Genomic DNA, 23,982 nt, shown 5'->3' with positions numbered 1-23,982 from the left:
TTCTAAGGGCAAACAGCAAGAATTGCTTTTGAACAGATTCAATTGAATCTACGTAGCACCTATATGAAGGAGACCACACAACAGAGGCGTACTCGAGTATGGGTCTAACCAAACACATGTACAGCCTTTTCGTAACGTAGGGATCATCAAGCTCTTTCATAGTCTTTATAACATAGAAATAAAAAGAACGAATAACAAAATTATATTAGATCGTAATTAAATCTTTTGAATCCATAAGCGTGATCCTAAAAAAAGAAAAAGAACTAAATTTTCATGTTCAGCGAGGCGAGGTAGACTTTTTCTATTTTCATAATAAAAGTGGAAATATATACGTTGCATGAGTTTAAGTTTATGAGTAATAAGCAAAAAACATGGAAAACAAAAGTTTTAGCGGTTTATCTTACATAGACGTGGGAGCTTTGTAGGTGGGAGAAGTTTGAGTAATTTTTAAATTATTTTGTAAGATTGTAGGCGATATCTTTATTTTTGCGAACGGTAGAATGCTTGCCACGACTACTAGACAGCTGCGCAGGCGGACTTGCTTGGGACATTCCGTATTTGAAACTGGCCAAGAATTTATATAGTTTTTGTGGTTGTTCATCCTCAAAGAAGTGCGCGTTATAAAAGTTTTGAAAAGAAAATGAAATTATGAGACTATAAAACACGTCCTTCGACCGATTTGGGCAATTTTGAAAATTAAACTCTGTGCAAGAACTTTTAATGTTTCTACCAAATTTGAAGACGATAGATCCATTTTTGCGGCCAGGACATTGTTTACAACAGTTATTAGACAGATGGACCGATGGCCATGGTTAAATATACCCAGAATTTGATGCTGATCAGGAATATATATACTTTGTATGGTTGTCGAAGCCTCCTACCAGGCGTTGCGAACGATTTGACAAAATGAATAGACTCGTTACCCTTCGCTGCTGTATACGGAAAGAAAAAGTAACCAACACTCAAAACTTCAACTCGCGTTTGGATAGCAATGCATTGTATTTGAAATTATCGCTATAAATATATCGATATAAATAAATTCAAAAAGAGAATGCACTTACCAGGTCCATCGTATGCATTAATGCAATCTGATGTACGAAATTGTGAAACCAAAGCTTGTTTACCGACTCCGGCTGCACCCAACATTTCGACACAATACACGTCAACAACTGGCTGTTGTTGCTCCTGCTGCTGTTCGTGCGAATTAACATCGATGTCTGTACAACCAGCTAAAGCACCCACTCGTGGATGTATGGGACTGACAGGCGCTAAACTATTACTGCGTGAACGACGGCGTCGAAAAGAATCACCGCGATTTATAATGCCTGCAAAATTAAAGATAACACATACAGATTTGCCATAGTATCCAAAAACCTAAGTATATTTATCCAAAGTGATGTACCTACATCTAAAGAAGACAAGCATACATAGCAAGTGAACAAAAAATAAGAAAGTTGTCGTTTTATTGACACAAATGTTACTTTATCCATCAGCTAAGAAAAAAAAAAGAAGAAAAAAGTGTGGAAGTCTTCATTAACAGCGAGCAGAGTGGCGATTTGTCATTGAACAATATTCTTCAAAATATTTGCATAGCTTTCGTTGATATATACGTAACTTAAGACTTTTAGGTATTGTGGGTATTCTGAAGCAATTATCTGCGTATTAGTTTTCTTAAGAATTACTACCGCAAACAGGCGTGAGTGGGACTGAGCGGTATGAACAAATTGAATGTTGCGTTAGAGCGCCTAATATCCATTACAAACGTGTATATGATATTTAATTACAAATATGGAATGAAGATCCATTCTTCACTCCACCTCCTTCGCTCTATTTTTGACATCTATGATCTTCTTAATAATCGTGGGTAAACCTCTAACCCGAGTTTTTTGATTTTCATCGTTAACCTCAACAAGAATGATAAGGAAATATTTGAGTTTAAATATTAGGTAATTGTAAAAATTCATGAATTTTTCCTTAACCAAATGTTTTAGATCATGTAACTTTGGTAATCGCAAAAATGGTAATTTCACCATACTACAGAGGATTCAATAAGTGATAATCCATAGATAATTAAAAAAAACAAAAACATTGCCAAATTTTCGATGAAATTTCGGACAAGCCGATAACGTTTTGTCGGCTTGGGAAGGATTTCGTGCTATTTAGAATGAAGGTGCTTTATCAAAATCAGCATCGGGAGCAAATCGTTTGCTGGTTTCCGCTTTGAAAATTTTAACGATGTAATCTTTCACAAAGTTCATGAAATTCTTTTAAAAAACTCGGGAAAATTGACGAATTTTATCTTTCGGAGTTGACATCACTGCTAAATTAATTAGTAATAAAAGGTTGGTCTATCTCAAGTCGTTATATTCATTCGCACAAACTTAAAAGACCCTGTATCCTGTACCGCAACATAGCATGAAAAAAATGTGTTTGATTTTTTGAATGAAATTATGCATTCTGATATAATGATTGACAGTGCAAAGTAACAACGTTTTATTTTTCTACTTTGTTCATTTCCTTTCTAAAAGGTTTCATTTCTTATCGCGCATTTAGTCTTAATATATGCAATAAAACGCGTTTTGTTTGATGCCAAACCATAGTCTTCCCTTAAAAATTTCTTTACTTTCTTTCAGTCAACACTCCTTGTCAGATTTTAACAAAACACACCTTTCTAACTCTGCCTTGCGACTAATTGTACAGTAAAGAATTTATTGCGGAGTATTTCTATTTTTCATTTACTTTCTTTATAGTTGCCGTAGCACAAACGTTTGGCATAAACCGTTCACTGTTTTCTGTAATTTTTTCTAATGATACTCACCAGTGAACGTTGTAGTACAGTCCTATATTATGTTTGCAACATATATGAGTCCGTTCTCAATAAATGGATGATTGAGGTAACTTTAAAGGAACATTTAAATTTCAATATATCTTAATGGATAGTTTAGAAATTATGATGTTGATCCGTTTTTTTCACTCACATAAGTTCTTTGCAAGAAAAGATGGTAATTAATAGAAAATTCACTTAAAATTCTAGCTTATTTCAAGCCGTTGATTTGACATCTAGGAGGAAAAGTGTGTTTTCCAGAGTATTAGCCATCGAGCTTATCAAGTGTATCAAATATTTGTAAATCTTAGAACTATATATCACACCCCACGCTGATTATAAGATTCCTTTATCAAGGAAATCCCAGGTCAGCCACGTTTAAAGTCCAAGGCCACCCAAAGTTAAAGTTTAAATGTTTAAAGGCGTGCAGACATATATTTCTGTGTGACCGGTAGAGAGCAGTGTATTTTGGTAAAAATCGTTTAATGGTGTATTTACACTTACATGGCATCTTTCGTTTACATGAGCTTGTAAAGCTAAACAGAAACAGACAGCTCATGAGCGTTCCACCTAAGCCCTATAGAAATTTTTGTTGTTCTTTTTTTTCCAATTTTTTATAAATTGATGTATTTTCATAACTGTTATGATTCTTTTGTGAGTATGTTTTTGCTTTTAGTGCGCTAAAGGTTTTCCACAATTTTATTAAAACGAAGAACAGATACTTCCGTGGTTCCTCATATTTTTTTTTTTTGCTAGAATGTGTTACCAACGGAATTGTGTAATTATTTGCAGTTTCGCTTGAAAGATTAATATCTCGTTGAGCAGAAAACTATAATAATAAATAAATAAGATAATTATAACATAGCACAAGCTATCATAAAACGAACCTATGACAACGTCATTACCTGTTGTAAGATTATTTCCGAGTTTCTTTTGGCTATTGGCCTTTTGCTTGTTTCAAGATAAATACAAAGGCCATTAGTGCAGCGACCGAGCTTATTATTACCAATAATTTCATCCTATTTTATTTCGGGCGCGTTTGATAGAGCTGTTTTACTTGTCGAAATAAATCTGTATTCGCAAATATTCAGAGCTTATTATTTACCAATTCGTATGTAAATAATTTGAAATTTTTATTAACATTCATACGTCTAAGCCAGCGGAGAGATAACTTCAGGAATTTAATATGTGCTTTTGTCGAGTAAACTTATCCATAGGAAATCCATTGGTCTAAGAGTTATAAGCAAGTGACAACTTACGTTTCCCTGTTTGCACGACCAGCCTGCATCACTTAGAGCGACTAGACTTAAGTTTTCGTATGGTCCAAATACTCCTCCTACCCCTTGTGGAATCCGGTTTTAGGATTGTGAGCAGTACGCCACTTTTGCATTTTTCCCCTTCGCCTTTGGATTATTTATACATGCTGAAGTGCCATCCCAGTTTTCCCGCAGGGATTTCAAATATGACCCAGTAACATCAGGCATCCAATTACGCCGTTATCTCTTTGCCTCTCCAATAGCTTTGCAGACCTGTGTTATATCTTCACCCACCACAGTAACTAATTTCGAGATAAGGAAGTGGAGATAAGGAAGTCTCAACAAGTAGCGCTTCATTTAGAAATAAGTCCATAAAGTGATTTCCACCTATGAGCAATCCGGGAATGTTTCACTTTAACAATATATGAACACTATTACTACTAGCTTGCGCCCATTATCCGAGTCAGCGATGCTTGCAAAACCAATGGCCGAGACTGGAGCAGTCTATGAAAAATTTTGCTTCAAAATTGAAAATACTTGACGTATAGTTGCTTCTTCTGCAATTCAGCATATCAATAACGGAAGATTCACTTCATTACGCAAAAAAAGCTCAATGTGAACACGAATTTCTTTGTTTGAACTTGAATAAGGTAATTAATAAAGTAACTTTTTTGTTTATGCTGCAAATGTGCTTATGAAATATTTTTTTTGTCGGTTCTCAACAGATCGTTCTACATAATATTAGCTTGGCGAAAAAGAAATCCATTATTTTTATATGAACTTCAGGACTTTATTTAACATGCTTCGGATTGTCCGATTTGGGTCAAATACGCACCGTTGGTATGGCGGATGCATTAAAACTTCCCAACCAAGCTCCCGAAGTTTCTGGCGAGTCACTGTAGATGTGTGTGGCAAAGCGTTGTCCTGGTGGAACACGACACCTCTCCTGTTGGCCAATTCTGGCCATTTCTGGTCAATCGCTATCTTCAGGCGGTCCAGTTGTTGACAGTAGAGATCAGAATTTAGCGTTTGGCCATATGGAAGCAACTCATAATAAATAATCCCCTTCCAGTACCACCAAATGCATAGCAAAACCTTCCTGGCAGTTTGAGGTGCTTCACCGCTCTTTGACCACGATCGTTTTCGCACAGGGTTATCGTATGTGATCCATTTCTCATCTCCAGTCACCATCCGTTTAAGAAATGGGTCTATCTCATTCCGTTTGGCCAAGGCTTCGCAGATGGAAATTCGATCCATCATGTTTTTTTCTGTTAATTGGTGTGGCACCCAAACATCGAGCTTCTTTTTGAATCCAGCTTTGTGTAAATGGTTTAAAACTGTTTTATGGTCGAGTTTTAGCTCCTGGGCGATGTTACGACTGCTAACATGCCGGTCAACTTCGATCATTTCTCCGATTTTATCGACATTTTCGACGACCGGCCTACCTGTGCGAGGTGCACCTTTAACATCAAAAATTCCGCCTGGCTTGCATTTTCGCCTTTGTCAAAGAAAAACTGTCAAATGTACCGAATTTTCTCTTTGTTCACTTCCATTTTTAACACGCTGTAACTCACAACTGAATGCACCAAACAAAAAGCAGCAAAAGAATTTTTTTTACTGCGAAATGTCACCTTTCCAACGAGCATAAATCTGAAATTGTTTGATCGATACTTTACGAGAAATCTATCAGTGCAGCCATCTACCGAAAAAATAATGGATTTCTTTTTCCCCAAACTAATATAAGAAGCTAACTTTACATCAATTAATTTTTTGCAAATCTTACAACTCAAGTGAGGAAAACAAAGCTTCTTTAATATTGAACACGTTGTAACAATTTATCAAAGCAAACTGTAATAACTGCTGCACGTAAATATTCTTGGAATTTTCTTTCGATTTGTAGAGTTGTGAATGTTCAATGGCTCAGAATCAACTTAGAAACGTAATAAAGGGAAATATTTCATTTTTACTGCAACATTTCATTTTAAAACTTTAAGGTTATATTTATTAAATCATAGAAGCATAATGTACATGTTATCAGTAAAATATTACATTGTTTCATAAATATGTTTCGTGTGCGTTTAGTTCGGACTTTTTTCTGAAGTTTTTCTACAACAGAATAAAATACACTTTTCACTATAAAAATAATTTTATGGCGATTAGTTCGATGTACCTGGTGGTTACAGAGGGGGAATTGGGGGCAGGCAGAATGAGCATTTTATAAAAATTGTTGTGATACAATTGAAATGGGACATACAACGCCATGAATACTGAGAAAAACTTTTCATTAGCATCGGTTTCATTGGAATATTTGCAAAGAATTTAACAAGCTTGCCATAAATAAGTTAAAATTTATAAAATTTATATTTTTTACAAAAAATATTGAAAATAATAAGTAAACAAAATTAAAAACCCTACTCTGCGCCGTGGTTGCTCAATAAACACCTTAGTCTACCTTATAGTTATCCATTCAACGACTTTTTTAAATTAGGCATTATTGGCGAAGTGGTCAAAAAAGTGATTCGATCCGAAGCATTTTGAACAGCACAAAAAATGCGACGTTTAAGTGGATTCAGCGAGTGATTCTGAACTTGTGGGTAAATATGTTCGACCACCCCACAGTTATTCATACAACGATTTCTCAAGATAAGACGTTATATGGGAAGTGCTTGGAAAAATTGTCCCACCGGAACCATTTGCAATGGCATATGTTCTTCGAAAGAAACATTTGATAAAAATATCTCAAAAATGGCGACCTGTGACATGAAAAAACAAGAAGGACAACCGGACGGACAAACTAAGTTCGATTCAGAAAATAATTGCGAATCGATCAGTATAATAAAAGATGGGTGTATCCCAAGCTCTTCTGGTTGCTGCACACATTTGTAAAAGTTTAATATACCTTTGTACCAGAACTGATGGTGGAGTGTATAAAGTTCATTCAAATTTAATATATTAATATTTAATGTTTATTTTGATGAAAATTATGTTAAATATTTTTATTTATTTCTTTAAGTACAAATTTTTTATAAGCTCACCTCCTTTGGAGGCACTAAATGTCCTCAGACGATCCAGATCCTCGTCATCACCGACACGTAAATGATGTACATTCGAGGTGGGTACATCTAGAAATGCATTTGATTTGCGATGCGCTGTAAGCGAAAAGTGAAAAATTATTAATTAAAAATTCTGTTTTTTGTATTTTTATTATTTTCGTTTAAATGCTTTGCTAAAAAGCTACGAGCGAAATGAATTTTATCCAAGAAACGAAATAATAGTGTCACGCATAGGCTAGAGAAACTAAAAATAATGTCTAAAAAGATATACTCGAGCTTGAAACGGCTCTTCGATTCCCACGATGTACGAAAATTGCCTAATTGTTTGTGAATTGTTTGTGCATATCTTTGAATTGATTCTAGTAAATATACTGGTTATAAACTACAAATTCCGGTCGCAAGTTATTAAAGAAAGCATATTTAAAATATATAGGGAGACGTTGTGAAAGGATCACTCTTCTTCTTATATATTAAGCTCCCCGACTTTTAGATAAGCTGCACATCGGCTCATAATCTAATGGCGACCAAGCATTTTCTCCGATTTTGGCAAAAGAAAGAGTAATAGGTACACGGATCTTTAAGTCAGCGAACAGATTGGCGGACGAGTGAACATGAATTTCAAATCGATCGAATTTTTTGTTTTGTTTTTATAATATAATAAAAACAAAGTAGCGTCAGCTCGCGTTAAAATGAACGAAGGTGCGACTAACAGATGGACAAAAGTCGTTTCATTAAACCGCAACCTACCGTTGATTAAAACTGTCTATTGTATGGTTAAATGGGCCCTCCCGAACTTTATACTTCTATTTAATAGGTTTTACTTATAAGCCTTCGACGAACAGATTGTCCAAAAACTATATTAATTAATGAAGCGCTTGCTTTCATGAGAGTTTTTATATAGGTTTCAGTCTAAAAAATAGATTTATGTATCCAAATTCGTTATGGTTGATTTAGTAAGGACAAATTTTCACGATAATATGTTAAAAACTAGGCCTGAAATGAAAAGTGGATGTGCAGCGACAATTCCAAGCATAAAAAGTCATGGGTCAGTCCATAAATTCCATAAAGTTTTGCGGTGCAATAGTTGAGATCGGTAAGCTGTAGTGTATTGCGAGCTGCTTAAAACCAAATGAAGCTGTTACTGTAAACTTCTATCGACATCAATTGAATAAATTGACTAATGTATTGTTGCACAAAAGAACGGCGATACCGTCAAGGATATACTATTGCAAATAGAATGTGAAGTTCTGCCACACCCAGCGTATTCATGAGGCACAGTACCTTCTGAGTACAGTTTGCTTTTATCGATGAAGCGTGGCTTGGCTGGCACACGATTCGAAATGTTGTTGAAACTCGAAAATATGTCCATGATTGGATCGCTGTCAAGCCAAGATAAGTTCTTTCGACATGGTGTAGCCATGTTGCCAGAAAGATGGATAAAAAATGTATAAAATGGTGGAAAGTATTTTAATTAATATGTATTGTATCAATTTTTCTCAATAAATGCCTTTTTCAAGCGAAAAAATGATCAAAATACAGGCAGGCATCTATGTATATTATTTGATCGAAGCACTTCCCGTATCTTCTTCCGGAAGGGTATTTTCTTTTTTCTTGCTAATAATTAAATACTTTATTAAGCTTATAACCTCCGAAATTGGAGTGGGCCAATCTTTCTTTTCCTTAGTGTTATGGCGGAGTTAATTTAATTTGCAAGGGAATGACTTCAATTCTATTATTGTGCCATCAACACGTAAATAAAATTAATTGAAATATTTACTTGAAAAGCGTGATAATGATTGACTTTCATTTCTTTGAGTCTCTCGCATTTGTATAAAACAACAGCAAAATAACTTACGGTAATATTTCAGACGTTAGTTTTCGTGAATTTGACCTATTTTTAGTTAAATCAATACTTACTTTAAAAAATGAAAGAAAAAAAAATCAATAAATGTATGTCGACAGCATCTCACTACAGTGACTTAGTCAATACACGTACACTGGTTTCTACATATCCATGTAAATGTCTATATGTGGTGCTGTAAATGTTTTAATAAATCAATCAATCAATATTCCTTCATTATCACATGTGTTAAAACAAGTTAATTGAAAAGTCTCATTCACTTTTCCAACTGACGCTAAAACAAATGTCAATTCAGTATCCATCTACAGCTGTCAACGTATGATTTTTTTCAAGTATTAGTTAATCTTTAGTTTATCTTATTATTTCTGTTTCTTCTGTATAAATGTGACTACAACTAGTGGTAACTTTAACGTTCAATGAACTGCAATTGTGACATTCAAATGCTTGTGTATTTACTTACGCTCCTATATAACGCAAATCATTCCATAGGATTGTTATTGTTACCTAGAAACTTTTCACAAATTTCAGTTTTCCAAGTAAACCGCTTTTAATTTAAAATGTTTGAAGCTATAATTTTATTTTCAAACAAGAGAGATAATTATATGTATATCTGGGCTAATCCTGAGTTAGAGAAAGTCAACATGCATTTGTTAGTTTAACTAAATTGCTGATGATTTTCTCCATAAAAGTTTTAGGACAACTGCAATTATTTAACGTCACTGTCGATAGAATATTTATGGCGTGTGAACGATGTTTTAGCAAAAATGTAGAAAAATTTATTGTTTATACGCATTAATAGTGGAGCTTAGTGGAGCGTAAACGAATTCAAATTTTTTCGAGTATTTGTTCTTGATTAACAACTGTGAGCTGTGACTTATATAAAAAAAGCTTAAAAAAGTTAAAGTTATATAGAAAATAATTGAAATTTTTAAAATTTGTCAACAAAATTCGCTCTGCGATAGTATCTTCTCATTCTAAATTGGTATGAAAAATTTGATTTGGCTGGGAAAAGTTATTGAATCCTCTTTCGTATAACGGTTTCTACGAAACCTAAATCTTTATAAGACAAAGAAGTGTAATTTTTAATATTTCACCGGCAAAATTAATAAATTGACATAGAAATCTATCTTACTGAACATGGATCACGTAGATCTATTTTTTAGATACATCAGCATTCCTCCAATAAGATGAGCGGCAGCAACTAAGATGGTAGGCTACATTTTTAGAAAACAGAAGCTAGAAAGTTATTAACTACCGCTATTATACAATAATAATAATAATAATCGTTTAAAAAACGAAAAGTCGTTAATTGTTCTACTAAATCTCGACTGCATCTGCTTGAAAGCCCTCCACTTCCGACCAAACGCATTTATGTGATTGTCTTTTGCAATCTTCGAAGCAGTCAGAAATGTCATTTCCTGGGATGAGCTTAACTACTTTCTTGGATTCGCCTTTTACCTCTTTAATCGAGTCGAAGTGCTGTGCCCAGACAAATACGGTTGCGGAATAATATGAATCGAGTTTTTGGCGAAGTGTTCTCGAGACGTTAGTGCTTTCCTGGAAGGTTTTTCAAACAAATCGAGACTTTCAAGCGTTCGAATAATAAATCTTTTAAACTGGTTCGGGTTGATTTAAATGCTTACCGGCATCATCAATTTCTCCAATTGTCAATCGACGACTTTCGCACAACTTTCTGATTTTGATAATGTGTTTTTCAGCGGATGTTGATGGTCGTCCGAAGCGCTGATGGTTGGGAACTCGGTCGATTGAAGTCTTCATTGCATATATAATTTTTTGTGACATAACACCATCACCAAAGTCGTTTTATAACATACTCAACATTTCCGCTGCAGAATATTCGTTCCGTAGACAAATTTAATGCAAAATCTTTGCTTTACACTTTTGTATGTCTACGAAAACACTTTGTAGTAGTTGAATATATTGACACGGAGCTTTATATGGCCGTGTAGTACTACCAGCTCACAAAAAAAAAAAAAAATTTATGATTTCATAATATCCGCAGAGTTTAAATGAAAAACTCATTAGTGAAAAATTAATAATAGTCAATTGAATAAATTAAATATCTTCGGGATATTTGACATTGATATTAGGTTATATAGGTGGTTTCAAGGTGTCTGTAGGGGTAATAGTCCCAATTGTGAATCTTTTAGTATTGGAAAAATTTTGTCAATTAGAAATTTTGTTTTGGAAGATTGAAAAGCGAAGCTGCGTGATATTTTTTTTAGTGGCCTTGAATGACGAAATGGCAAAGAAATGCCCGCAAATAAAGAGGAAAAAATGCTCTTCCACCAAGGAAGTTAAGAAATTTAGTCGAACTTTGTCTAACAGCTGTTGTCGCATTAACGCGAATTTCCTACGATCTTATTAAATGAGGTGTCACATGTTCAATCGTACGATTTTGTCCACAATTTTAAATTGAAAAAGTAAATTCCTGAACAATTCATTGATTTGTTACAAAACTATAATTTCCTCAACTTTGGTGTGACGTAGGCGTGAAACATCGGTCGGTCCCAAAAGAGAATAATGTGCTAGCAGCACTATTGTCCTTTTTATCGTTAATATTCACCTTCACTTTTTTCGGGACATCTTTGCAAATCCATCATTACCATTGCCCTCTCCGTAATTATTGAAGCGACAACCAAGCGTTGCTAGGTAAGCTTAAACACTTAGTATCCTATATTCACATTCGAACTATTGAATATATATTGAGTATATTTGATATAGAATACTTATAGATACTTTTTTGGTACAATTTGTGCAACGAGTCAGCTTCGGTATTTCGCATTTCAATCGGTTTTTACATCATCAATTAGTCATGAGAAACCATTAAGGACGTTGCAATTAATCAGCTGCTTTAATTATTTTAAAGAATTGAAATAATTTTATCTGTTATTGTCTGTTATTTATATATTCTGTCAGCCTCCTTTAGAAGCAAAGATTCATATCTATGAGAGAAGACTTCAAAGCAAAACATCAGATTTTACTTTAGATTTTTAACGGTACTTGTATTCGTTTTTAAATTGTAGGAACTACGTGAATATTTTCCTCCACGGAATTAATATAGTCAAGGGAAAATCATTAATGGTTTGCTTGTAGGTATATGTTTAAAAAAATTGATACCATTTAGCACACGTGTTGTGCTAACGCTTCTTTGTATAAACGCTTTTAACAAAAAGCATATAAAATTTATATTTCGGCAGATCCTTACAAAGAAGCCACTTATGCACGCATCAAAAGATTGTGTGCTTGCGGACAACTGCGTAACACGATGTGTTTTTCACACGGAAGGAGACGTTATTGAATAATAAATTTAACAGAAACTTAAATTTAGTACACACATCATTACACGGTGGACATATGTGCTTTTATCAGCACTTCAAGGAAATTAAATTTTATGCATATAAAGAATCGTACAAATGAGTACTTGAAAAAAATATTATAACTTACTTACAAGCAACACAACCAAGAGTGTATACAAGAGATTGACCGTAATTGAGTTTGCAATTGTGAGGCTTTCATGTTGGCCAAAATTTGCAAACAATAATTGCAGTCGGTTTTTTCCTTTTTTGTTTTTTTTTTTTTTTTAACGAAAATGAAAGAATCCACATAAAGCAACTACAGAGCTTGATTTATATTCTTTATATTGTGGCTGAAGCTTATTTAAAATGCGCTCTGTTTTCCTGTTTAGAGATGAACACTTTTGTTAATCTCCTCCACAAAGAATTAATTACATATTTACATACTTTTTTTACTTTTAATGGTCCTTAAGGTTCAAGTAAAGTAGTAGGGCTATAAGTAGAGCATGTGACTTCATGTGACTTGCAATGGGAACAAATGCTCTTATTTCTCCGCGTGGTACCAACGCGTACAAGAATTAGATTTTGCTTATTTACATCAATCCTTTGAACACTTGTGTATGACTTAGTCATCTGGTCCTTTCGTTGTCGTATACCGCACGCGAACCGCTCATTCACCACTTACATTGGTTGTTCATGCGGTAGGACATTTGTTCGCCGTTTTGCTTCTCAGCTCATCAACAGACTAGCCACAGAGCACCCATAGATCTCGTCTACAGGCTACTCATTGCGCAACTATGTCTTAGTCACATTGCTCCTTATTGCGTCCATAAGCCCGCTCTTTGTGTCTTCAACTATCAAAAAGTCTTTGCCGGCTGAGCATTCTTGCGTCAATCCATCTACCCTTTCATATGTCAGCCTTGAAGTCTGTTCATTCGTTGGACGATCTATCGCGCTCGTCCTGTTCGTCCATCCATCGATGTTTCTTTGCATCGTGTTTTTTTGATTCAGTTCATTTGCCAATCTATTCGTTTACAAATCTAGCCATGTGTTGCTTTGTTTCGTCAGTCCTTCTGCCCATCTGCCAAGCCAATACAATCAACACGTCCGTCACTTCTTGCGAGCATAAGTTAATGTCTTCCGGTTAATCTATGAATTTGTCTTTGACGCAGTCGTAATGGATATGAGATCATCTATAAGTCTAGTAAGACTCAAAAAACTACATAAGCATTCTTTAAAGATCGACTAAAGTTTCGATCGGCGTACATATTTAAAAAAAAATACTCAAATCTTTTAACAATTAATTCTTCTCGAAAAATAAATCCCGTTCTCTATTAAATTCCAAAGAAAATCTATTAAAAGAGCATAATTCGGTCATTATAATGCTAAAAACTATCCGAATCTAAAAATTTCGTTAAACTTCTCTTAACAACTTACAAGCGTTTTATTGTGGTTGCTGCGAACTAATTTGTTCAATAAATTGCCAGAGATGATTAGAAATTTTGAAGGCATCGTGGCCGGTGATGAGAAATTTTTGCTTTCGCACATCTTGTAAAGGTGATGAGTATCCAAGAATCGGTGCCTGAATGATGCCTTCTTATTTTTTTTTTTAAATAAATATCTCACTCAATTTTATTATTAGAACTTGATTGCTTTACATAAAAAATGTTCTGCTAAATTAAGTTAGAGATTAAAAACCAGACTTTGTCCACTTTTTTTTTGCTTTTTTTGTGTCGCTGCTATGCCGAACACCATCTGAGTTGTTGAATCGCATTTTTATTATGCAATAAAAAAACTGTACTTTTATCGAAGCGTACAGTAACGAAAATGTGATGAGATCACTAAGTTTATTAAATAATTCAATCTTTTTTTATTACTCAAGAGCAATTTTCTTGGCTTTCACGTTTACATCGCCACGTAAATACTTGCTGGTAGCGAAAAACTCATTAACCTTACAGAGAAACGATACAGTTGTGTTATGCACTATTTCAGAGTGAGTATACCATAAGAAAGAATTTGTGATAAGCTTGGGTCGACACTGTTAACGACTACCACTAACTCCTTAAAATTTAGATGCATTCAAGAGTCAACTTTGTACCCTAATTTTCGAAACCGCCCGCATCATGAAAACGTTAGAACGGAAGAGAGACAGTTAGGATGCATGGACCTGTATGACTTAAAATCTTACATCGATTGAAAATATTTATATATCTTACAAACGGAGTTATAAACCAGAAAGAACTAATTACCGTGAGAGATATTAGAAAGAGTGAGAAGGAGACAAGGGAGGTATAAGTCAGAGCCCAGTGGTGAGTATTAATAGTTTTAGCCCAAGCTTAAGATAATTTATTTCTTGTTTGTATTGATAAACTTGATACTGAAGTGCGTTAATTACTTGCCTATGCCTTCCTGTGTATATATGTATACGTAAATGTATTGTAAATATTGATTTAAACTTACGGTGCTGCTGTGGTCTTCTCTGTGATAGTTTGCGCCTTTGTGGCGGTGTTTCCGTTTCGCTAAGCCTGGGTTCGCTTGTGCAATACGACCGTGACTCTTGTAGATTTTGTTGCTGATGCATGTGTGTTCGTCTTCGCACCTGAAAAAATTCGCCAAATATACTTTCAGCCTCTGTATGTGTACATATACATACATGCACACACACTTATATATATATATTTATTACATACTTATTTATATATATTCATATATATTATATATATATGAATATTTTATATATATGTATATATAAAAACATATATATATATATATAAATATACATATATACGTATGTAAATTGAGTGTAATAGCTCTGAGTTTTATTGTTCTTGTTGTTCCTGCTGCGTAAAACACTTTCATTGTAACATTTTCAATCAGCGATGGATTAAAACAATTTTGTGTTTTTCATATCTGTAACAAACAGAGCAAAAAACCTCTGAAAATCTAGCCATAAAAAAAAAATATTAAAAATAATAATAAAGAAGAGAAACAGTTCTGAACAATAGTTGGAAGCATTAAAAGCGTTTACAGGCAACGAAATTGAATGACATTTTCAGTATGACTTAATCGTTTCATCAAATAATGTCAGTTAAGCTGATTAACACAAACAAATACACAATGATCATATTACATTTATTGGTCACCAATTAAAAGGAAATTACCTTGACAAGTACCTTTGATGTTCCTTTTCCTTTTGTTCGTTACGTTCAACTTTGCTGGCGAAGTGTAAAGTTAATTTAAGGTAAGCTAGGTTAGGTTAGGTAGGGTTGCCTGAACCGTACATACCAGTATTAATTCACATGCTATTTATATTATGGCCCGTGAATATGAATCCCTCGGTTATTTACCTAAAGCTACTAACTAACTCTTACATTGCGATGTTATGAACTATTGTTGACATGTTGCTGGTTTGTGTTCTATGTGCGACGATTTTGTACACATGCATGAAAGTGTTACGTATATATAAATGTAAGTACTTACGCCCGTCACCACGCATACATTGTGGTTTGCAGATATTGTACCTATTGGTGAAGACGGTAAATTTATTGCTCTTGCCATTATGCTTGGAACGTAAAAGTTGAGTGGAATAGAGTATGTATACTTTTATGTACATGTATATACTTCCTTGATAATCAACGTTAAATTCTAAAGATGTATGTAACGGTCTGTTCGTTTCTTTATCAAATTCCTAAATTGAAATGTAGAAAGTCGACAAAGGATCTACGTTTTTATATGTGCATCCGGATATAACTATGTTGTCAGCCGACATTCTTAATCAACGGAATTCAATTGCATCCGTCCGATGTGAAATTTGATTGATTTGCTTATCTTTGCAAGCGAAGAAACAAAGAAAATTTCAAACGAAAAATACCTGCGAAGACTCGATTAGCTTAGGTTTGGGTTATATCCGATCGTAACAATTTTGTGTCGAGCGAAATCAATTAAAGCTTTGCTTTGAGAGGCATCAATCGCTGGCCAATTATAATAGAATGGGATCTGAAATTCCGGGGGACCTAAAGTTTCCTATACCTACCCTTATTCAGCTGCCTAAGTTTGAGGTTACGTCCAACCATAAGAATTTTATGCTGATCAAAGTCAAAAATTAAAGCTTTGCTATGAGAGATATGAATCGCTGGTCGTACTTTTACTTTTCTGGTTGCATATGGTTGAGGTTATGCCCGATCTGTAGTGTGAGTTGTCAATGTCGCGCGCAGCCGATTAAAGTCTTCAGTTTTATGTCCATATACCTCCGCTAATTAGATTGTATTGAACATAATAATTATAGGAATCATTTCCGACACAAATTTTCATTTACGTCATTGCACTAAGCGTATATTTCTTACGAATGTTTGCATAGTCCGGTTTTGAAACGATTTCTATAGGCAAGATTTTAAGAAGGCAAGAGAACTTAGAAATCTTAAATGAACTTCCAAAACAGAAAATACTATTGAAGAGTCTGTTCCTCAAAGCAAGTCATTATTGTACATATTTAATTTTGACTCAGTTTAAAAGAAATTTGCCCTTGAAGTCTATTTTAATATAAAAAGCGGAATGCTCCATACGATATGGTGTTTAAAATTTGGTAGAAAAAGTCAAATCCAAAGGTAAGGCAGTGTTAGAAATGCCAGGCTGTATAAATTGTACCGTTATGTTTGGAAATAAGTGGAGAAGGGTAGAAAAGGTAGGAAGAGATCGTAGCCTAGTGGATGTATGTCCAATCGATAAGCGTTGTGCCTTTACCAACTGAGCAGTCATCGTAGCTGCGACCTGGTATGTTCACCACAATGCCATTTAAAGTTACTTGAAATTTGGGTTTTTAAAGTTATTCAAAAAGAAAAAAATAATGGAATTCCTATCTTGCGTTAGAGAATGTTGAACCATGAGGATGAGTAAATCCTGAAACCATGCAATGTCTTGTCAAATAGGAATTTCGGTTCAAGATAGAATATTAAAACCAACTGCCAGAATATGGTATCTTTTTTCGCAAATTTCACTGCTTAACACGTTTCTTAGAAGGCCGCCGAATCCAGAACGTACTGAAATAAATTGAGTTGCACCGACATTCAGGTATTTAAATACCCGCCACTTAACTTTGGCAAATTATTTCAAAAAAAAGTTGCTGCAACGCAAGGGCAATGTACGAGTGCTAAGTCATCTCATTGAAAAAATTATCGATTTGAGTTTTCATCTGCAAAAAGATGTATGTTTCACTCCTGGTTGATTCGTTGTTTAGTTAAAAGCCTTGGGATACCTACACTAGCCATTCTGATTATAAGTGCAGAGGAAATAAAGTTTATAAGGCGGAACAGAGAGCACACTGAGGTGCGAGAAATTCATGAGGTGTTTTTCGCTTTGGAAAGTCGTTCGACTGCACGATAGCTTTATGCAATGTATGACCGCCGCGGTGGATTCGAGTATGTTGTATTGAAAGTCCCAGCGATTGCATCTAGTAATTTAAGGTGAGACGTATGCATTCTTGAAGACAAAATGAGATTTTCGCTTGAAGATCTTAATTAATATTAGGTGAAGAATATAGAAACTAACTTAACACCGTAACTTCTTAACACATATAGAACTCCCTGATATGTTAGCAAACATACGTTAAGGAGAAAGTTCGTGGCGCTTTAAACAACAAGTTTCTTTTTTTTGTATATCAATAGCTATTGAGCAGATGTACGCTGTACGTCGAGGTACACGGGTAATCAGTGCGGATTACAGACAAAATTATGGGCCAACGACCCATACAAAATTATGGAACACTGTAAAAGGGCGCTGTACATTTGGTTTTGTTTCATAATGCTTCAGAGATTATATATTCTCTATATATTCTTGATCAGGATGAAATTCTGAATTGATTTACCTATGTATATCCGTCGCTGCGTCTGCGTGGTGTTTGTTGTTCGCACTCTCCTGTTCGCAAAAATGAAAATGCCGACTTCAAATTTGGTGTCAGCGTTGGAAGTGTTTGCACGCAGGTTGGAAGTGAAAATGGGCCAAATTAGCCGGAGCAGAAACCCGCTATGTAGCATAAACAGAATACAGCTTCGCTTCGGCTGAAATTTTCCACATTTACCTTGCTGTTTACGTGCAAAAAAGGGGAAAAATCGGCTATGCTCACACAAAGTTACAAGTGATTGAATTTTCTTTTTCTCACTTTTATGCTTATTTATCATAAAGCAAACAAGACAGAAAGTTTAAAACTATTTTGTATAATCCTCAACTGAAGATGTATTATCTGCCTAAAAATGAGTTGATTCTAAAGTTAATAGACACCGCGACCTGGGCACTCATGGCATTGGCTTTGCGTGGCCTTTCGTTGAATTTCAGATATCATAATTAGTTTCGTGACTATTTTATCTAATTCAAGCAATGAAATCTTTGTGTAAAATAAATAATTATTCTTTGATAAGATTGTGATGCGGCAACCGCATCTTTTAGATACCGTATACTGCATTTGTTTTTCGTTATTATATAAATGGAATTCATATACTTGCACGTACATGTGTATGGAATTTAAAATAGAATACCCATTCGTACATCTTTGTTAAAAAGAATGTCGGAAATTGCTCTTTGCATAGTACCCTGCAGGCAAATAAAGTAAAGAGAAGAGAAAAAATTCTCTCTCTTGTTTTTCCTAATCATTAAGAATGTTTTTCCCGTTATCAACCATAAGAACAAAGAAAAATCGCAATGAAGCAATTTTAAACATTGTGCCTTTAGAAGGTGAAAGGGAACCGAAACAAACACTCAATTGTATGCAGGTAAATACAAGAGAGGATTGCGTAGTTAAAATTTATGATGTTGATTTTAAATTAAATTTATATAATGAATATATATGTATATATATACAAACGAGTGAAGATATAGAAAAATAATAATAGTTGTCGCTAACGTTACTAAAACAATGATGATAAGAACGACAGCTGCCAGAAAAACAGAAGGCAAACGGTAAGAAAACTTTTTATAACGGAAATCTAGATCAAATATCCTTAGATTGGTCGTGTAATTCTATAAGAAAAGGATACGGACAAGTTGTGATTTCTCCCAGGTGGAAAATATTCTAGTAACAAGACCATAGGCGAAATGCGTAACGAAAAGTAAAACATTTTAATTTACTTACAATAAAATGCTAGGCAAAAGAGTTTTGAGAACGTTAATCAGTTAAGGTGTAGAGTTATCTTGTAAGCACAAGAGAATAGAGGTTGTTTTTTTGAATTTAATTACGAGAGACCAATCAATACGTAATGGAAGAAATCTTTTTGCATCTCTTAAACTATTTAGAAAAAACCTTCTGTTGATATTACCCTCCACCACTTGTGGCACAGGGTATATTAAATTTGTGCGGACGTATGTAACATGAAGAAGCGCTTAAGCCCTTTATTACGCCGATCAAACAATTTGGTGTAATTTTCCATGCTTCATGCTGAAAATCAAATCATTACAGTAATGCCTATTTTAAGATCCTAAACTATATAAAGATTTCTAAGCAAATTTTTATTTTTAGGGCAGAGAAGCTTAAGTTTTAATATGTTACGACGAATTTTGATCCAGAATAATAATTTGATATAAAAATTAACTCTACAAACTTTGGACGACGTAAGCCAATTTTGGGTCCTACTGTATATAAAGATTTGCGCGAAAATTTTTGTTTTTTATGCCCGAAAAGCTTAAGTAAAGAAAGAAAGTTTTCATTCGCAATTTTCCATAATAGGGAGTTCATATAAAAAAATCGTACAATTTTTGTGCTCTATGGCAAAATATCACTTAGACAGTGTGGTATGTAAAATTCGGTCTACATTGTTTCCACTTGTCTTTTATGAGCAAATTGCCGGCATAGTGGCTTTGGCGCGCACCTTTTGTTTTTTCTGTAACATCCCACGTTCCTATGGATACCCACTTTTTATATATAATTAAAATCATTCTTGAAAAACTTTTCAATATCTATACAGAGCGAAAGTTTATTATAAAGATATCGCTTAAAATATCCTAAAAATTGCATCCTATAGGCTGAACACAAAAAAACAATGATGACGGGCGGGCAGATGGACAGACAACTCAGAAAAAGATTCTGAGTCGATTGATATAATAAAAAATAGGTTTATTTTCAGTCTTTCTGGGTGTACCATACATCCGCGCAAATTTAATATATCCTCATATCAAACTTAATATATACCGGAAGTGATTCAACACTTGAAAGAATATTTGCATAAGATTTGGATCTTTTTTTCACGTACGCAAGTACGTTCAGCTATTTACATGCATTTATCACGTCGAGAATGATGTAACAAGGGAACCGTGCAAACTGAAATTGTGTAATAATGAAATCCGGTAAAACTGCAATCGTGTAAAACTAACACTCAATATATATGAAACCGCAATAAGCAAAACCGATACAAAATCCAAATTAAAACTCAATGGTTCCAAAACGTAGTCTTGCAAAACGAATGCGCGTCTGAAGAAACTTCGCCGTAATGATAGTTGAAAGTTAAAAGACTATTCCTTTCTTCTGCGATGACTTTTTAATATTCGATATTCGACTAATCGTAGTTTGTAATTAAAACATATAATTGAATTGTAAGTTACAGCGTAAAAACAGAAAGATTTATAAAAAATTTCAATACACTTACCTTGTGTTATGTAATATGTATTGTGCACAGCAGTTGATTTAATTCGCTCTGTTAGGTTTTACTTACCGATCTATTGGCTGTGGCTGTTATTCTGGCACTCTGGGAACGTGTTGCTGGTCTACGACGTCTATAGCTGGGCGTGCCTGCGTTTTCGGGCGTGTTACTACCCGATGGCATAGTATGCAAAGCATTCTCTAGACTACCACTGGTTGCACATATCGAAGCGCTGCGTGTTTTCTTCTGCATCCGCATTGCGATTGTATCGTCGGCCATGTTACAATTTTTGTATTTAATATTGTTCAAGTTTTTTCAACGCTTTATCAATGCAATGCCCAACGCACTCACACTATATGTATATATATATATATATATATATATATATATACATATGTATATATATATGTAACTGTGCATATAAAAACTCTACAGCGTTTTTAACTACTAGAAATTTTCTACTCAAGCATATAGCGTCTGCCGATTTGCATTTATATCAAATTCAATCAATCTACAAAATAATGAAAAATGAAGAAAAGAAAAAAGTTGAAGATGAAAATCAGTAAAAAAAGCAGCTTTTTGTTTGCAAATAATTCTTGTGGTTTTTTTTCCCTCTTTTTTTGTGATTATTTTTAGAAGCATGATTATTTTCAAAAACTAAAAATCACATATAAGCAAGTTTTCTTAAACAATAAAATAATTTTTTATTTTATTTTCATTTTGATTTTCTTTTTTATTTTTATTTGTGTTTGGTTTGCTTTTGTTTCAATTTTATTTAAAATGCACTGTCACATGCCAAGCAAAAACCGTATGTGAGACATTACAAAATATGAAAGTTTTTTTTTTTTTAATTTTAACGCCAAAGTGTTGGTTTTTAAAATAGTCACATATGCTATGCAATAAATAAATAATAAACATATCAAACTAGGTCACCCCCACTTGTGAGTATGTAATGCAAATAAACCAACGAACAAACATTATGGTTGAAAGTGTTAAAGAAAGTATAAAAATACTTTAAGATGAAAAAATGTTAGAGAAAAAAATCGTAAAAATAAAGACAATAAAAAAAAAAACCAATTCAAATCAGTGGTTTTTTTTTTTGGGATGCATTTGATTTTTATATCCATCATTAAAAGATGAGAGATATATATATTTTGTGAAAACGTTCACAGCGCCCAGAAGGAAGCTTCTGAGATCCCACAAAGTATATATATTCTTGATCAGCATCAAATTCTAAAACGATTTAACCATATCTGTCTGTCCGTCTATGTAATATCTGTTGTAAACATCCTTCTGGGAGCAAAATGATAGATAATTATTTAAGCAAGCAAAATAATAAAAATCCCTGAAAAGCACGCAAAAGTTTGATTTTCATAATTCATATATATATGTATTATCTACTAGCTATGCGTATAGCTTTAGGGATAGTTTATTTAGTTTACTTTGAAAAATTCATAATTTTGAGGTCAAAAGCAATACTACGTAAAGCTAAGGACGGATATTATTTGACTCCTTTAGAAGAGGTGTGTGTCGCAAGTATTAAGTAATTTTTTATAACTTTTGTTTACTCCTACATCGTACATCACGGCGAAAGTAATGTAATTTTGGTAAGATTAACCTTAAGAAGATACGAACCATTTTAAATCTTTTAATGAAAATGATCTTAAGTAAATGCGTCTTTAAGCTAAGTCAATATTCTAAGAGAATTTCTTATGTTTTTCGGCATTGAGTTAACTTCTCGTACACAAGTAAAGAAATGCTTAGGAATTGTGATGAGGTTATTTTTCCTCCTTTTCCGAAGGATGTCGCACGCAACTCGTTTTCCGTTTTTCCACTTTTGATATCTGTATGTTGAATACGCACAGAGTTCTGATCAACCAATCGTTTTTAAAGGCCAAAGAAATCAAATTCTTATATTAAATATGTGCCACTCTCTGATCGATTAATCGCTGATAAATTCAACAAAATTTTTTAAGAGAAATTGAGAAGGATCGACGCATGTAGTCTTGGTACATCGGTAAATGATAGAAACATTGCATAAACGCTAACAAAGTCCGTGTTGACGCCGGGTAAGGTATTTCTTTGTGTTGGAAACAATTGGAAAGGAACCGTGCACTATGAGGCTCTCCAACTAAACTACGCGATTTATAGCATTCTTTACTTTGAGAATAAGCATATTCGTTTTCATTTGTTTTGCATGTATTGTGCCGCTTTAAGAATAAGCATATATTCGTTCTCATTTGTTTTGCATTTTACTGTCTGCAACTAATAAGATTAAAGTGTGCTGCAGAACTAAAGTGTCCCTCCATCAACTATGATGACAATTCTAAACCTCACACATCCTCAATGAATGAAGAAAATTGAAAAAGTTTGAGTGAAAAGTTTAGATAAACTATGGCACACTGCGCAGTTGGCAGTTGTAAAGTTGACTTTAAAAGAGGCCTATAAAATATGTATTATATAGTGTATATTATGTGTTATTTATTATTATTGATCTAACCAGAGAATAATTTCAAAGACTGAGGTCTAAAAGTGCTAGTATCAAAGGCTAACGGCTTTATTGATAGCTCTACGGCACTTGAGATTTGAACCCATGACAATTGAGTTGTTGGTCGAGACTATCTCCCTACCCAGCCGCTCAGGCGGATGATGTTATATATTATATATTACGTTATATTGAATCAATTTTAATTGGTTGGTTCTTTGCCCTAAGAAATTTCTCGTGGCATCTCCTAAGTAACATTACCAACATAGCATTTACTCTCACTGGAGGAATGTCGATTTATGTTGATTATTTTATTCTTGAAAGAGTTGATAAATGGGGTTAACGACAGCGCAAGTCTTGAAATCAACTTCAATGCCTCAGTTAATTTCGTAAGAAGCTATTAGCTAATAAAATTAAGCCACCCTAGCTTCAATTAGGAACAAACAGGCTTAGATCGATTCGCAAAGTGATTCATCATCATTCCATTATCGAGATAAGGAAAGGCAGATCTATCTAAATTCGGACATACGTCCGCACAAACTTAATATACCCCATACCGCAATTG

At 34.1% G+C, this 23,982-nt stretch overlaps 1 protein-coding gene across 8 annotated transcripts in view; it reads right to left on the bottom strand.

The window, feature by feature from the left end:
* The window catches only part of LOC119642291 (GTP-binding protein REM 2), a 58,065-nt gene that overhangs the window by 14,845 nt on the left and 19,238 nt on the right, over nucleotides 1-23,982 (bottom strand). For 5 of the 8 annotated variants that reach the window (XM_038041385.1, XM_038041386.1, XM_038041387.1 and 2 more), the window contains 4 exons: nucleotides 21,005-21,443; nucleotides 14,772-14,910; nucleotides 7,116-7,229; nucleotides 1,062-1,325 (listed from right to left, as the gene is read on the bottom strand). In XM_038041385.1, coding sequence (XP_037897313.1) covers nucleotides 1,062-1,325; nucleotides 7,116-7,229; nucleotides 14,772-14,910; nucleotides 21,005-21,211 — 724 coding nt within the window. In that variant the 5' untranslated portion in view covers nucleotides 21,212-21,443. Of the gene's footprint in view, nucleotides 1-1,061; nucleotides 1,326-7,115; nucleotides 7,230-14,771; nucleotides 14,911-21,004; nucleotides 21,444-23,982 lie in introns of those variants that run through there. The other 3 variants (XM_038041389.1, XM_038041391.1, XM_038041392.1) reach the window with 1 other exon arrangement.

Source organism: Glossina fuscipes, unplaced genomic scaffold, assembly GCF_014805625.2.
Source record: "Glossina fuscipes isolate IAEA_lab_2018 unplaced genomic scaffold, Yale_Gfus_2 221, whole genome shotgun sequence".
NCBI lineage: Eukaryota > Metazoa > Arthropoda > Insecta > Diptera > Glossinidae > Glossina > Glossina fuscipes.
This window is presented reverse-complemented; position numbering and strand designations above follow the sequence as displayed.